This window comes from Amblyraja radiata, chromosome 14, assembly GCF_010909765.2.
Source record: "Amblyraja radiata isolate CabotCenter1 chromosome 14, sAmbRad1.1.pri, whole genome shotgun sequence".
NCBI classification, from domain to species: domain Eukaryota; kingdom Metazoa; phylum Chordata; class Chondrichthyes; order Rajiformes; family Rajidae; genus Amblyraja; species Amblyraja radiata.
Window position 1 is genome coordinate 58,881,384 of NC_045969.1, and position 17,884 is coordinate 58,899,267.

At 46.4% G+C, this 17,884-nt stretch overlaps 1 protein-coding gene across 4 annotated transcripts in view; it reads right to left on the minus strand.

Moving 5' to 3' along the window:
• The window catches only part of wdr3 (WD repeat domain 3), a 78,019-nt gene that overhangs the window by 46,259 nt on the left and 13,876 nt on the right, over positions 1–17,884 (minus strand). For all 4 annotated transcript variants that reach the window (XM_033033468.1, XM_033033467.1, XM_033033469.1 and 1 more), the window contains 3 exons: positions 14,765–14,857; positions 12,105–12,206; positions 10,195–10,292 (listed from right to left, as the gene is read on the minus strand). In XM_033033468.1, the coding sequence (XP_032889359.1) occupies positions 10,195–10,292; positions 12,105–12,206; positions 14,765–14,857 (293 nt within the window). The remainder of the gene's footprint in view (positions 1–10,194; positions 10,293–12,104; positions 12,207–14,764; positions 14,858–17,884) is intronic.

Genomic DNA, 17,884 nt, shown 5'->3' on the forward strand with positions numbered 1-17,884 from the left:
ACCCTCAATATCATGTGCTCTAACTTTGCACACTAATCTCTTGTGTCAAAGTACGTCTTTGGGATGTGTGGGGAAACCGGAGCACCCAGAGAAAATGCACGCAGGTCACGGGGAGAACATGCAAACTCTGTAGTCAGCACCCGAGGTCAGGATGGAACCCGGGTCACTGGCGCCGTGAGGCAGCAACTCTACCGCTGCGCCACCGACATGATTGATTAAGAATGGTGTGGGAAATGTGGAGAAGCGTGAGGCAGGGGAGACGCAGGCATTCCTTGCGGGGCCAGAGGGAGTGCCAGGAAAGTAATATAAAACCTGTGTGAAGTGACCTCTCCTGGCAGACGAGCAGTAACAGCCTTCCTGTTCCAAGCAGAGTTAAAAATGTAGCTGGCACTCGCTGGTGTCAGCAAACCACAATCTCATGAAATCACCATGACGGCTGTGGATATACTTGGAGCAGGAAACTGGCGAACTGCCTCTCACTGAAGCTCCCAGGAAGGCAGTGACTGCCTGGTCGAGAGAGACAAGCAGCACAATAGTAGATCCACACTCTAGCTGCCTGCTGCCTGCTGCCACTGGATTTTGGCCCTCTGCTTTCTGCTGAAAGGAACTATTTGCAGGATGAACTTTCAGTGAGCTGAGTGAAACCGGAGCACCCGGAGAAAACCCACAAGGTTACAGGGAGAATGTACAAACACTGTACAGACAGCACCCGAGGTCAGGATGGAACCCGGGTCTCTGGTGCTGTGAGGCAGCAGCTCTACCACTGTGCTGCCCTAACACAGGCAGTTCTTTACAAAGCTCTTATCAATTGCCCACGCTTAACTCTTAAATCTGGAAACTCCTTCCTTAAAGCAGCAAATATACAGGAAGCAAACAGAACAAGGCTAATGCACACATTGGACACAAGAAAACAAACCACTTCCAACCTGTCTGAGCCCAGGATAAATCATCCAGAATTGTCGACCAGTTTGTTAATTTGCTGCATGCTGACAACTTAGTAAACTACAAAACAATAACTTTATTTTGCTTCAGGATGCCCAAGAAAGTATTATTAAATGTTGATAGAATTTTCCAAGCTCTCTGACACAGAAAAGCTTGAAAGATTAATCAAATGTTTTTGAATAATCAGCCCAGTTGTACGAGAAAACATAGAACAGCTTGACACTGTTATTTGCAAGCTGCCAAGTACAGTGTTACACAGCAACATGAGCCAAGAACAGAATGTTCCCTAGTGCTGCACTTTACAACACTACAGGTCACTCAATCCTGTCCTCGTTGGTACGTGTGTGTGTGCGCGAGTGTAAGGCGTAGCTAGTTAGTTTATTGTCACGTGTACCGAGGTACAGTGAAAAGCATTTGTTGCGTGCTAACCAGTAATCAGAAAGAAAATACACAATTACATTTGAGCCATTTACAGCGTATAGATACATGATAAGGGAATAACGTTAGTGTAAGGTAAAGCCAACAATGTCAAATCGAGGTTGGCCCGAGCGTCACCAGAGGTGGATAGTAGTTCAGCATTGCTCTCTGGTTGTGGTAGGATGATTCAGTCGCCTGATAACAGCTGGGAAGAAACTGCCCCTGAATCTGGAGGTGTGTGTTTTCACACTTCTATAGCTTTTGCCTGATGGGAGAGGGGAGAAGAGGGAGTGGTCAGGGTGCGTCTGGTCCTTGATTATGCCGCTGGCCTTGCCGAGGCAGCGTGAGGTATAAATGGAGTCAATAGAAGGGAGGTTGGTTTGTGTGATGGACTGGTCTGCGTCCACAATATGCTGCAATTTCTTGTGGTCGTGGATGGAGCTGTTCCCAAACCAAGCTGTGATGCATCCCGATAAAATGCTTGCTGTGGTGCATCTGTAGAAGTTGGTGAGAGTTGTAGGGGACATAAGGTCATACGTGATAGGAACAGAAATGGTCATTTGGCCCTTCAAGTCTACTCTGCCATTCAATCATGGCTGATCCATCTCTCCCCCCAACCTCATTCTCCTGTCTTCTCCCCCAACCCCGGACACCCGTACTAATCAAGAATCTATCTATCTCTCAAATATTCATTGACTTGGCCTCCACAGCCTTCTGTGGCAATGAATTCCACAGAATCACCACCATCTCTGACAAAATAAATTCCTCCTCATCTCCTTCCAAAAGGAACAACCTGTAATTCTGAGGCTATGACCACTAGTCCAAGACTCTCCCACTAATGGAAACATCCTACCCACATCCACTCTGTCCAAGCCTTTCACTATTCGGTACCTTTCAAATGAGGTTCCCCCTCATTCTTCTAAATTCCAGCGAGTACAGGCCCAGTGCTGACAAACGCTCATCATATATTAATCCACTCATTCCTGGGATCATTCTTGTAAACCTCCTCCGACCCATTTCCAGAGCCAGTACATCCTTCCTCAGATATGGTGCCCAAAATTGCTCACAATATTCCAAATACGGTCTTACCAGCACCTTAGAGCCTCAGCATTACATCCCGATTTTTGTATACAAGCCCTCTTGAAATAAATGCTAGAATTGAGTTTGCATTCTTTACTACCGATTCAACTAGCAGATGAACTATTTGGGAATTCTGCACCAGCACCCCCAAGTCCCTTTGCACCTCCGATTTCTGTTTTATCTCCCTATTTAGAAAATAGTCTACACCTTTATTCCGATGACCAAAATGCACGACTCCAAACTGTGCTACACTATATTCCATCTGCCACTTCTCTGCCCACTCTCCCAATCTGTCCAAGTCCTTCTGCAGAGTCCCTGCTTTCTCTACACTACCTGCCCCTCCATCTATTTTCGTATCATCCGCAAACTTGGCCACATAGCCTTCAATCCCCACATCCAAATCATTAATATACAACGTGAGGAGTAGCGGCCCCAGCACCGAGCTCTACGGAACTCCGCTAGTCACTGGCAGCCAACCCCTTTATTGCCACTCTTTGCCTTCTGCCATCCAGCCAACCTGCTATCCATGCTAGTATCTGCCCTTGGATGCCATAGGTTCTCATCTTCCTTAACAGCCTCACGTGTGGCACCTTAACAAAGGCTTTCTGAAAATCTAAGTAAACAACATCTACTGACTCTCCTTTGTCTGTCCTGCTATTTTCTTCAACGAATTTCAGCAAATTTTTCAAGCAAGACCTCCCCTTTATAAAGCCATGCTGACTTTGGCCTATTTTATCGTGAGCGTCTAAGTACACCGTAACCTCATCCTTTATAATGGACTCTAAAATCTTACCAACCACGGAGTCAGACTAACCAACTGTAGTTCCCACGATTCTGCTTTGCTCCCTTCTTGTGCAGCGGGGGTAATTTTGGCAATTTTCCATTCAACTGGGACCTCTCCTGTCTCTAGTGATTCTTGAAATATCACTGTCAATGCCTCCACAATCTCTAAAGCCACCTCTTTCAGAACCCCAGGGTGCAGTCTATGTGGTCCAGGTGACTTATCCACCTTCGGTCCTTTCATCTTCCCAAGAACCTTCTCGCTAGCAATGGCCACTCCTCCACTAATTTCCACCCCCTGACTCTCTTGAATTTCAGGCACGTTGCTGGTGTCTTCCACTGTGAAGACTGAAGCAAAAAAGCTATTCAACTCCTCTGCCATTTCTTTATTCCCCATTATCAATCCTCCTGCATCATTCTCCAAGGGGTCTAATGTCCACTCTTGCCTCTTTCTTACTCGTTATATAACTGAAGAAACTCTTGCTATCCTCTTTTATATTATTGGCTAGCTTACCTTCGTATTTCATCTTTTCTCTCCATATTGCCTTTTTACTGTAGTTACCTTCTGTTGTTCTTTAAAAGCTTCCCAATCCTCTGGCTTCCCACTAATGTTTGCATATGTTATATGTTTTCTCTTTTAGATTTATACTGTCCTTGAGTTCCCTTGTCATAGAAACATAGAAACATAGAAAATAGGTGCAGGAGGAGGCCATTCGGCCCTTCGAACCAGCACCACCATTCATTGTGATCATGGCTGATCGTTCCCTATCAATAACCCGTGCCTGCCTTCTCCCCATATCCCTTGACTCCACTAGCCCCTAGAGCTCTATCTAACTCTCTCTTAAATCCATCCAGTGACTTGGCCTCCACTGCCCTCTGTGGCAGGGAATTCCATAAATTCACAACTCTCTGGGTGAAAAAGTTTTTTCTCACCTCAGTCTTAAATGACCTCCCCTTTATTCTAAGACTGTGGCCCCTGGTTCTGGACTCGCCCAATATTGGGAACATTTTTTCCTGCATCTAGCTTGTCCAGTCCTTTTATAATTTTATATCTTTCTATAAGATTCCCCCTCATCCTTCTAAACTCCAGTGAATACAAGCCTAGTCTTTTCAATCTTTCCTCATATGACACTCCCGCCATCCCAGGGATCAATCTCGTGAACCTACGCTGCACTGCCTCAATCACAAGGATGTCCTTCCTCAAATTAGGAGACCAAAACTGTACACAATACTCCAGATGTGGTCTCACCAGCGCCCTATCCAACTGCAGAAGAACCTCTCTACTCCTATACTGAAATCCTCTTGTTGTGAAGGCCAACATTCCATTAGCTTTCTTCACTGCCTGCTGTACCTGCACGCCAACTTTCAGTGACCGGTGTACAAGGACACCCAGGGCTCGCTGTACCTCCCCCTTACCTAACCTAACCCCATTGAGATAATAATCTGCCCCCTTGTTTTTGCCGCCAAAGTGGATAACCTCACATTTATCTATATTATACTGCATCTGCCACGCATCTGCCCACTCACTCAACCTGTCCAGGTCACCCTGCAACATCCTAACATCCTCTTCACAGTTCACACTGCCACCCAGCATTGTGTCATCCGCAAACTTGCCAGTGTTGCTCCTAATTCCCTCTTCCAAATCATTAATATATATGGTAAACAGTTGCGGCCCCAACACCGAGCCTTACGGCACTCCACTCGCCACTGCCTGCCATTCTGAAAAGGACCCGTTCACTCCTACTCTTTGCTTCCTGTCTACCAACCAATTTTCTATCCATGTCAACACCCTACCCCCAATACCATGTGCTCTAATTTTAGTCACCAGTCTCCCGTGCGGGACCTTATCAAAGGCTTTCTGAAAATCTAGATACACTACATCCACTGGCTCCCCTTCATCCATTTTACTTGTCACATCCTCAAAAAATTCCAGAAGATTAGTCAAGCATGATTTCCCTTTCATAAATCCATGTTGACTTGGACTAATCCTTTTACTGCTATCCAAATGCCCCATTATTACCTCTTTAATAATTGACTCCAGATTTAATAATAATTTTTCCCACCACTGAAGTCAGGCTAACTGGTCTGTAATTCCCCGTTTTCTCCCTCGCTCCTTTCTTGAAAAGTGGGATAACATTATCTATCCTCCAATCCACAGGAACTGATCCTGAATCTATTGAACATTGGAAAATGATCACCAATGCGTCCACTATTTCTAGAGCCACCTCCATGAGGACCCTGGGATGCAGACCATCAGGCCCAGGGGATTTATCATCCTTCAGTCCCATTAGCCTACCTATACTTTTTCTCGCCTAATGAAAATTTCTTTCAGTTCCTCTACCGCCTTAGATCCTCTGTCCTCCAGTACATCTGGGAGATTGTTTGTGTCTTCCTTAGTGAAGACAGATCCGAAGTACCTATTCAACTCTTCTGCCATTTCCTTGTTGCCCATAATAATTTCACCTGTGTCTGCCTTCAAGGGACCCACATTTGACTTTGCTACTCTTTTTCCCTTAACATACAGTGGGTTGCAAAAGTTTTCATACCCTTTGAACTTTTCCACATTTTGTCATGTTACAACCACAAACGTAAATGTTTTTTTATTGGAATTTTATGTGATAGACCAAGTGGTGCATAATTGTGAAGTGGAAGGAAAATGATACATGGTTTTCAAATTTTTTTACAAATAAAAAACTGAAAAGTGTGGCGTGCAGCCCCCCTGAGTCAATATTTTGTAGAACCACCTTTCGCTGCAATTACAGCTGCAAGTCTTTTGGGGTATATCTCTACCAGCTTTGCACATCTAGAGACTGAAATTTTTGCCCATTCTTCTTTGCAAAATAGCTCAAGCTCAGTCAGATTGGATGGAGCGTCTGTGAACAGCAATTTTCAAGTCTTGCCAGAGATTCTCAATTGGATTTAGGTCTGGACTTTGACTGGGCCATTCTAACACATGAATATGCTTTGATCTAAACCATTCCATTGTAGCTCTGGCTGTATGTTTAGGGTCGTTGTCCTGCTGGAAGGTGAACCTCCACCTCAGTCTCAAGTCTTTTGCAGACTCTAACAGGTTTTCTTCCAAGATTGCCCTGTATTTGGCTCCATCTTCCCATCAACGCTGACCAGCTTCCCTGTCCCTGCTGAAGAAAAGCATCCCCACAGCATGATGCTGCCACCACCATGTTTCACAGTGGGGATGGTGTGTTCAGGGTGATGTGCAGTGTTAGTTTTCCGCCACACATAGCGTTTTGCATTTAGGCCAAAACTTCAATTTTGGTCTCATCTGACCAGAGCACCTTCCTCCACATGTTTGCTGTGTCCCCCACATGGCTTGTGGCAAACTGCAAACGGGACTTCCTATGGCTTTTTTTCAACAATGGCTTTCTTCTTGCCACTCTTCCATAAAGGCCCGATTTGTGGAGCGCACGACTAATAGTTGTCCTGTGGACAGATTCTCCCACCTGAGCCGTGGATTTCTGCAGCTCCTCCAGAGTTACCATGGCTGCTTTGCTGCTTCTCTGCTTCCGTGAGATGTTCAAAGCTTGGGATATTTTTTTATAACCTAACCCTGCTTTAAACTTCTCCACAACTTTATCCCTGACCTGTCTGGTGTGTTCCTTGGGCTTCATGATGCTGTTTGTTCACTAATGTTCTCTAACAAACCTCTGAGGCCTTCACAGAACAGCTGTATTTATACTGAGATTAGATTACACACAAGTGGACTCTATTTACTAATTAGGTGACTTCTGAAGGCAATTGGTTGCACTGGATTTTATTTAGGGGTATCAGAGTAAAGGGGGCTGAATACTTTTGCACGCCGCACTTTTCAGTTTTTTATTTGTAAAAAAATTTGAAAACCATGTATCATTTTCCTTCCACTTCACAATTATGCGCCACTTTGTGTTGGTCTATCACATAAAATCCCAATAAAATACGTTTGTGGTTGTAACGTGACTAAATGTGGAAAAGTTCAAGGGGTATGAATACTTTTGCAAGCCACTGTATCTATAGAAGCTTTTACTGTCCTTCTTTATATTCCTGGCCAGCTTCCCCTCGTACTTCATCTTTTTAGCCCTTATTGCCCGTTTTGTTTCCTTCTGTTGTCCTATGAAAGTCAGGGTCAATCACCTCTTTCTCCCCCTAGAATCTTTCTTCCTCTTTGGAATGAAAAGATGCTGCATCTACCGAATTATTCCCAGAAATTCCTGCCATAGCTGTTCCCCGTCACCCCTGCTAGGGCCCCTTTCCATCAACTTTGGCCGGCTCCTCCCTCATGCCTTTACTCAGCTGTAATACCGACACATCCGATATCACCTTCTCCCTCTCAAATTGCAGATTAAAACTTATCATGTTGTGGTCGCTACTGGTTCCTTTACCTTGAATTCCCTTAATCCGGTTCATTACATAACACGAAATCCAGAATTGCCTTTTCCCTAGTTGGCTCCACTACAAGCTGCTCTAACAATCCATCTCGGAGGCACTTTCCTTTCTTGGGGTCCTGTACCAACCTGATTTCCCCAGTCTCCCTGCATATTGAAATCACCCATGACCACCGTAGCATTATCTTTCTGACATGCCAATTATATCTCCTAATGTAACATGTATCTTATATCCTGGCTACTGTTTGGGGGGCCTGTAGATAACTCACATTAGGGTCTTTTTACCCACATAATTTCTCAACTCTACGCACAATGCCTCTACATCTACTGATCCTATGTCACCCCTCGCTAAGGACTGAATTTCATTCCTAACCAACAGGGCTTCCCCACCCCCTCTGCCCACCTGTGTGTCTTTCCGACAGGATGTATAACCCTGATTATTCAGCTCCCAACCCTTTGTAATTCCCACAACATCATACCTACCAATCTCTAACTGTGCTACAAGCTCGTCCACTTTATTTCTTATACTCATAAGTGAATGTTTTTCGGACCACAATGTAAAGCCAGATTTGACATTATTTGCCATTACAATATGCTAGCCATCAAAAGTCAGTAAACTGGCCAATCTTTCCTTTCACATGCCAACAGCTATGTTGAGTTACTTTACTAACAACCTGCTGGAAATTAACCGAGGTTTAGGTTTATTGGTGTCACATGTACTGAGGTACAGTGAATAGCTTTTCTGCTGTTTAATCAAATCAGAAGTATTATATAGGTCCACCACCGGATTTCTGGCAACTGGTGATCTGGCCCCCCTGTAACCCAGAGAATATCCCCTCTGGAGCCCCCCCTGAAAATATGGCGCTGAGGCTGGGTGAGGAGGCTAATCTCAATCACATCGGGACATCCACGCCGACAGGTAGGTTGACTTTTCCCCGAGGCCGGGACTCGGAAACTGGAGCCCAGCCGGAGTAGGCAGAATGGTTCCCATAACCAACATCCGCAGCTGGCTTTACGTACATGTTTCTCAGCTCTCCACACGGCCGTGACCATCATTGGCACGGCAAAACAGGTCATCCAGAAAGGTGGGAAAATCGGTGCTGGACCTGTATATGAATACAATCAGGCCAAACATGTGCAAAAGATAGAGAGAAGAGAGTGCAGAATATCACAACCACCCTGAGGCCAGATATCCTCCTGGTCTCAGAGGCGACCAAAAACATCGTCTTGTTGGAACTGACAGTGCCGTGGGAGGACCGTCTGGAGGAGACCCACGAGAGGAAGATGGCCAAGTATGAAGAGCTGGTCATAGACTGCCGCAAGCAGGGCTGGAAGGCAAGGTGTATGCCCATTGAGGTTGGCTGCAGAGGTTTTGCAGGACAATCGCTCTACAAAGCCTTGAGTGCACTGGGCATAAACGGAGTGGCGAGGAGAAAGGCCATCAAGAACACCACAGAGGCAGCGGAGAAGGCCTCGAGATGGCTCTGGATCAGGAGAGGAGGTCCATGGGGAGGAGCGAATGCCACCTGAACACAAGTCGTGGTCTGATCAACCACGTCTGGGTCGCCTGGGTGAGGGTGTCTGATGTTGAAAAACCCAAAACGCCCAATGACCCCAGGTTACATCACTGTTGATGTGTTCAGGAGCATCTATCGATGTATTTGTATCAATCAATGATGTTAGGACTCAAACCTACAACTATTGATTCAGGACCATTCCCCACACTGTACAGAAACCCGGCTTCCATCCTGACTGCGGGTGCGGTTTGTATGGGTGCTCCAGCTTCCTCCCACACTCCACGGACATACAGCTTTGTAGGTTAATTGGCTGCGGTAAAATTGTAAATTGTCCCTAGTGCGTAGGATAGTGTTAGTGTATAATAATAATTATACATTTTATTTATGGGCGCCTTTCAAGAGTCTCAAGGACCACTTACAAAAATTTAGCAAGTAGAGGAAAAACATGTAAGGGGAATGAAATAAATAGTAGAGACATGACTAGTACACAAATTAAAGACAGAATTCAATTCAAAACACAATATGAGGCAATTCAAGCACAGATGAAAAGGGAGGGGGACGTGGGGCTAAGGATAGGCAGAGGTGAAGAGATGGGTCTTGAGGCGGGACTGGAAGATGGTGAGGGACACGGAATTGCGGATCAGTTGGGGGAGGGAGTTCCAGAGCCTGGGAGCTGCCCTGGAGAAGGCTCTGTCCCCAAAACTGCGGAGGTTGGACTTGTGGATGGAGAGGAGACCGGCTGATGTGGATCTGAGGGACCGTGAGGGTTGGTAGGGGGAGAGGAGGTCAATGAGATATGGGGGGGCCAGATGGTGGAGGGCTTTGTAGGTGAGGATCAGGATTTTGTAGGTGATCCGGTGGGAGATGGGAAGCCAGTGAAGTTGTTTGAGGACTGGAGTGATGTGATGCCAGGATTTGGTGTGGGTGATGAGTCGGGGTATGGGGTGATCGCTGGTTGGCACAGACTCAGCGGGCCGAAGAGCCTGTTTCCACTCTGTATCTCCAAAGTCTAAAGATCTTCGCATGCGTGGCAACTGCAATCTTATTCTTGGAGCCAACTATTATATAATTCAACTTACTTTGCCTTTTTCTTGGTTTTCCTTTGTTTCTTTTCAATCTTTTTCTTCACCTCCTCATCACTTAAGACCTTAAAAACCTCGAGAACATCACTGGTGCCCTGTAAGAAGTTGTACAATTGTACAATGGTCAACAGACTGCTTCACCCAATGTATCCACATTTACATTTAAGGCAGTACTTTACATAAACGCAACTTCATATGCTGAACGGTCTTAATGTATTCCAGTCTACACAGACAACTGCTGCTCATAGTCATAGAGTGTGGAAACAAGCGCTTTGGCCCAAGTTGTGCACAGCAACCAACCACAGCAGCCAGCGTTTGGCCCATATCCCTCTAAACCTGCCCTATCCATGTACCTGTCTAAATATTCCTTAAATGTTGTGATAGTCCCAGCCTCCACTACCTCCTCTGGCAGCTCGTTCCATACACCCACCACCCTCTGTGTGAACAAGTTACCTCTCAGGTTCCAATTAAATCTTTCCACACTCACTTGAACCGATGTCCTCTGGTTCTCGATTCCCCTACTCTGGGCAAGAGACTGTGCGTCTATCCAATCTATTCCCCTCATGATTTTGTACTCCTTTAGAACGGAGACGAGGAAACACTTTTTCTCACAGAGTGGTGAGTCTGTGGAATTCTGTGCCTCACAGGCCAGTGGAGGCAGTTTCTCTGGATACTTTCAAGTGAGAGCTAGATAGGGCTCTTAAAAATAGCGGAGTCAGGGGATATGGGGAGAAGGCAGGAACGGGGTACTGATTGGGGATGATCAGCCATGATCACATTGAATGGCGGTGCTGGCTCGAAGGGCCAAATGGCCTACTCCTGCACCTATTGTCTATTGTCTATTTATAAGATCACCCTTCATCCTTTTGCGCTCCAAGGAATAGAGTCCCAGCCTTCATCTTCTTATTGAGTCCACATCACAAGATTAGAAGTAGTTCAGCCAGAGCTGAACACACTTCTCGGCATCTGCACAATGGTGTCTGTCTTGTGCTTCGTGTGTGGGTGGTGGAAACAGGGCTGCGACATGAACGCTCTTTCCTTGACCCCAGACCCAGCCTACTCAGTCCTAGACGTCGTGCAAAATGAGGAGCACCATATTTCAAAAGGTCTTTGAAGAGTATGAAGGATATATCTGCCAGTTTGATTCTTCACCAAGGTGGAATATTAACAGGTTCGAGCTGTAAACTATCTGGCATAATATTAAACCTCAAAAACAAAATTAACGGTGCTTTGTTCAAAATAATCAAATACCCATTTGTCAAAAATATATGAAAACACTTGGCATCCCAAGATTAAACAGCTTAATTTAGAGTTAGAGCATGAAACTGCCCCTTTGGCTCACGCCGACAATCACACTAGTTCTATGTTGTCTCATTTTCTCATCCACCTACATACCATGGACAATTTAACCTTCAAACCCGCACGTCTTAGGGATGTGGGGTCTATCAAACATCTTTATTAAACAGAGCAGCTACTTTCAATCCGAATATTAATGATAAATTGCTGAACTACAGAATTCAGGTCTATGTGTTGGTTAGTCAAATCAACCCAGTGATGAACATTGTGAATGAGAGACACAAAATGCTGGAGTAAAGGTCCTGTCCCACTTTCACAACCTAATTCACCACCTCTGCCGAGTTTGCCCTTGACTCATACTCGCAGCATGGTCGTCACGAGGTCATAGGAGGTCGTAGGTAGGTCATGATGCTAGTCGTGGCATCAAGTAGGCTGGGGCGTTTTTTCTAGCATGATGAAAAATGTCCATGAGTAAGTAAAAAGGTTGTGAATTAGGTCATGAAAGTGGGGCAGGCCCTTTACTCAGCGGGTCAGGCAGTATCTCTGGAGAAAAGGAACGGGTGGCCTTTCGGGTCGAGACCCTTCTTCGCACTGAACATTGCGATACTTACATGACAGACAACAATTCTTTGACTGAGATCGGACGCCAAGGAAACAACTCGATCCCTGCCCTCCCTAAAGATGGATCCAACCTTCTCACAAGTCAGTAAATGCTGTCAAGGTAAAAGAAAACAATGACAATTGTTGGCTTCACAAGATGCACAATAGTATCTCACCATATCACCCAACATCAATATCCATGCTTGCAAAGTTGCACAAGATCTAGTCTTCCACCAGCCACTTACCTTTCAACTGAACTCATCACAAACTTATTTAGACTTTATTTGCAATGTTCCCTTCCCGCGTCTTTACCTTCTGAAAGCAAAGTTTAGTTTTTATACGTGAAACAGACCGTTCGGCCCACCGAGTCCATGCCAACCATTGATTACCCAGTAGGCATTGCGAGAAGGCTGTCAGTGAGAGAGAGAGTGAGTGAGAGAGAGAGAGTGAGAGAGAGAGAGAGAGAGGGCCGTCGGTGAGAGTGGAGGGCTGTCGGAGAGGGAGAGGGCCGTCGGGGAGAGAGAGGGCTGTCGGGGAGAGAGGAAAGCTGTCGATGAGCCATCGCCCGCGTGAGTACCAGCAGTTGGTGGAGGAAATGCCACCGAGCACAAGGAGAGACCTGGTGTACTGGGGACACCAAGAACAGAGGAACTGGGAGGGGAGGTGGGGGAGAAGGAAGAGGGGCTATACTGAATACTTTTGTAACTTTGACGGTGCCCTTTAGGTAGCTGTTATATTCTGGACGGCTGAATGAAGAACAAGACATACACACTGGTTGCCTGGATCATGAGAGAGATTTATTACCCAGCATTCCCTGCTTATATTGAACACCAACTCATTAACATATACAGTAGCAACTCTTGCATACTTGTACTGTATACAATAATCTCACTGTACCAAGTACACATGACAATAAAGTATCAATCAATTCATCAGTCCCCCACACTAGTTCCATGTTATCCCACTTTCTCATCCACTCCCAACACACTAGGGACAATTTACAGAGGCCAATTAACCCACAAACCCGCACGTCCTTGGGATGTGAGCGGAAACCTATGGAGTCTCAGGGAGAACAACAAAACTTTGCACAGACAGCCAACGAGGTTGGGATGGAACTGGGGCCTCCGGAGCTGTGGGGCAGCGGCTATACCCGCTGCGCTGTCGTGCTGGGATGCCACATAACCCAGACGCCACGACTCTAGTTCATTTAAACTGCGTAAGCTCCAGCTGCCAACTCGCACCCAGCCCGACAAACATCTTGTTTGTGTTAAGATGAGCAGTGAAGATCATGCTTTAATGGATTTGCCTTCCAGCGGATAGTTTATGTTGACCAGTTACCGTGTTCTTCCTGCTGCAGAGTAATAGCTTTGTGAAGGCTGCAGATGCTGGAATTTGGAGCAAAACACAAAGTGCTGGAGGAACTCAGCGGGTCAGGCAGCATCTGTGGAGGGAACGGACTGGCGATGTTTTGGGTCGAGAAGGATCCCAGCCCAAAACGTGCTGGTTTGTGGGTTAACTGGCCCATGTAAATTGCCCCTGGTGTGTAGGGAAGTGGAGGGAACGGACAAGTGACGATTCCGGTCGGATCCCTTCTTCAGATTCATCAGTCCGAACAAGGATCTCGACTTGAAAAGTTGCTTGTCTGTTCATTTCCATTCTGACCTTCTGTCCTGAGCCTCCTCCATTGTTAGAGTAAGGCCAAACACAAATTGGAGGAGCAGCATCTCATATTTCACTTGGGCAGCTTACAACACAGTGGTATGAATATTGATTTCATAATTTCAAGTAACCCCTGCATTCCCTCTCTCTCCGTCCTTCTCCACCCTAGTCGTCCTGCCAGTTCCACTGTTCGCATCTATATATCCCTTTGTTATCATCTCTTCCACAGCCAACAATGAACCATTGTGGCCTCCACTTTCCTTGATCATCGGTGTCGGCTCTGATTTGTTCTGCACCGTTTCTTACCACTAGTTTCCCTTCTCCCTGACTCAGTCTGAATAATGGTCTAGACCGAAAAAGTCACCTATTCCTCTCCTCCAGAGATGCTGCCTGTCCCTTCCCGCCGAGTTACTCCAACATTTTGTGTCCATCTTGTTCCTACTCAGATGTTGCCCGAAATCCTCCAGCACTGGTTTGAGTTTGGACCTTGCTATTAACTCCCTAAACACTTACAAATACAGCAGGAGTCTGTTGAGGAGGATCATTAAGGGCTTGGGCACACTAGAGGCAGGAAATGTGTTCCCGTTGTTGGGGGAGTCTAGAACCAGGGGTCATAGTTTAAGAATAAGGAGTAGGCCATTTAGAACGGAGACAAGGAAACACTTTTTCCTCACAGAGAGTTGTGAGTCTGTGGGCGGTGGAGGCAGGTTCTCTGGATGCTTTCAAGAGACAGTTAGATAGGGCTCTTAAAGATAGCGGAGTCAGTGGATATGGGGAGAAGGCAGGAACTGATTGTGAATGATCAGCCCTGATCACATTGAATGGCGATGCTGGCTCGAAGGGCCAAATGGCCTACTCCTGCACCTATTGTCTATTGTGACAAGCAAAATTATTTGTTTCATTCCAACACACAAATTTCATTGCTGCCTGGATTTTAAGAAAATACAGTTCTGCTGATAATGATCTAAGAAGTAATGACTACAACAGATGTCCATAGTTGCAAACGTCTCACCTCTTCAGGCTCTTCATTCAACTCCTCCATGAATTCAGTGTATTCTGAGGAATGTTTGGTCTTTTTCACACCTGGTTCTCCAGGTTCGTTTGCCTGAAAAGTAATCCACAACATCAGACATGTGTGAAATGAATGACGTCTGCTGTCTTTCATTGAATTAGATTCATAATTTCAACATCGATATAACACTCAGAGGAGAAACCTGGTGCATTTAATTTTTTTGAAAACTAGTAACACCAAGCAAGGAAGAGAATATCCATCTAGTCAAGTTCAGTTTGTGACTTGTACCGAGGTTTTGGTTGCGTGCTAACCAGTCAGCGGAAAGACTATATATGTATATATACATAATTACAACTGAGCCGTCATCAGTGTACAGATACATGATAAAGGTAATAACATTTAGTGCAAGGTAATGCCCAGTAAAGTCCAATTAGAGATACCGCGAGGGCCTTTAATGAGGTAGATAGTAGCTTAGGACCGCTCTCCAGTTGTTGGTATGATGGCTCAGTTGCTTGATAACAGCTGGGAAGAAACTGTCTCTGAGCATTTTACACACTTCTGTACTTGAGTGATGGGAGAGGAGGAGGGAATGGCCGGGGTGAGACTGGGCCTTGATTATGTTGCTGACCTTGCCCCGGCAGCGTGAAGTGTAGATGGAGTAAGTGGATGGGAGGTTGGTTTGCGTGATGGTCTGGGCTGCGTCCACAATTCCCTGCAATTTCTTGCGGTCTTGGATGGAACTGATCCCAAACCAAGTACAATCCATTTTGAGTTACACAGACGTCATAGGTTAAGTGGGCGTGAAGAGGATGTTTCCAGTATTGGGAGAACCTCGGACCAGAAGCCTCAGAATAAAAGGACGCACCTTTAGAACCTGTGCGGCACAGTTGCGCAGCGGGAGAGTTGCTGCCTCACTGTGCCATAGTCCCCGGCTTTGATCTTGACCACGGGTGCTGGCTGTATGGAGTTTGTACATTCAAGTTCAAGTTCAAGTTCAAGAGAGTTTATTGTCATGTGGCCCTGATAGGACAATGAAATTCTTGCTTTGCTTCAGCACAACAGAACATAGTCGGCATTGACTACATTCTACATAGATACATAGAAAATAGGTGAAAATAGACAACCTCATCTCAGTTCTACATGGCCTACCCCTTATTCTTAAACTGTGGCCCCTGGTTCTGGACTCCCCCAACATTGTGAATCTAGTGTGACCAATCCCTTAATAATTTTATGTTTCCATAAGGACTCCTCTCATCCTTCTAAATACCAATGAATACAAGCCCAGTCATTCCATTCTTTCATCATATGACAGTCCCACCATCCTGGGAATTAACCTTGTGAACCTACGCTGCACCCCCTCAATAGCAAGAAGGTCCTTCCTCAAATTTGGAAACTGCACACAATACTCCAGGTGGCCACCGGGTGGCGCCAGCAATGGCTGCCTCGCCAACCGTCTGTCTGTCTGTCCCTTCCTTCTTTGTTGTTTGTTTGTATGTGTTAAATGTATGGTTTTAGTGTTCTTTACCTTTTTTTATATGGGGGGGGGGTTGGGGGAAACTTTTTCTAATCTCTTACTTCAATGGAGATGCTATTTTTTTTTGGTATTGTAACTCCGTCCACGCTGCAGCCTAACATCGAGGAGTTGGCGGCCATTGCTGGAGACCGACTTTGAGCGCTGCATCGTGGGTGCCTGCAGGCTTACCATCGCGGAGCTCGCGATCCCTTTGCCAGGGATTGACCTCGGAGCTCTAACCGTGGATGCTTGTGAACTTTAACATCATGGAGCTCGCGGTCTCTGGTTAGAGAACTCGAGAACTTCGAGAGACTTAGAGAACTCCAAGCCGTAGGAGCTTCGACCCGCTCCGACTCGGGAGCTTTGATCGCCCCGACACGGGAGTTCGATCGCCCCGACATGGGAGCTTTGATCACCCCGACACGGGAGTTTCGATCGCCCCGACACGGGAGTTTCGATCGCCCCGACACGGGAGTTTCGATCGCCCCGACACGGGAGTTTCGATCGCCCCGACATGGGAGCTTTGATCACCCCGACACGGGAGTTTCAACCGCCCCGACACGGGAGTTTCGATCGCCCCGACATGGGTGCTTTGATCATCCCGACACGGGAGTTTCAATCGCCCCGACACGGGAGTTTCGATCACCCTGACACGCGGAGCTTCGATCGCCCCGACACGGGAGTTTCGATCGCCCCGACACGGGAGTTTCGATCGCCCCGACACGGGAGTTTCGATCGCCCCGACACGGGAGTTTCGATCGCCCCGACACGGGAGTTTCGATCGCCCCGACACGGGAGCTTCAACCGCCCCGACTGCGGATGGTTCGACTGCCCCGACCGCGGGACAATAAAGAGGAAGAAGATTGTACTTTTTTGCCTTCCATCACAGTGGTGAACGTGGGGAATCCGCTGTGGTGGATGTTTATCTTAACTTTTATGTAGTTGTGTCTGTTGTTGTTTTTTTTTTTCATATGGCTGTATGGTAATTTGCATATCACTGTACGTGGTACGTGACAATAAAAGACCGGTGGAACCTATAAAGTGTGGTCTCACCAGGGCCCTGTGTAGAAGGACCTCTTTGCTCCTGTACTCAACTCCTCTTGTTATGAAGGTCACCATGCCATGAGCTTTCTTCACTGCCTGCTGTACCTGCATGCTTACGTTCTCCCCGTGACCTGCGTGGGTTTTGACCGAGATCTACGGTTTCCTCCCACATTCCAGACGTACAGATTAATTGGCTTTGGTAAAATTGTAAACTGTCTTTAGTGTGTGTGGGATGGTGTAAATGTGCGGGATCTCTGGTCAGCACGGACTAGGTGGGCTGAAGGGCCTGGCTCCGCGCCGTATCTCTAAACTAAACTAAAATCAGAATGGAGGTGAAGAGGAATTTCTTCAGCACTAAATGTGGTGCCGTTTATTCTGTGTCTGTGTGTTGTGGATGGCTGGATTGCATTGGTGTATAGTCTTTTCTCTGACTGGATAGCACAGAAATCTAGAATTAAACGTAGAAAAAACAAAGGAGATGATTGTCGACTTCAGGAGGTCGCAGCCCAAACACACACCCCTCAACATCAGTGGCACCACGGTGGAGAGAGTGGAGAGCATAA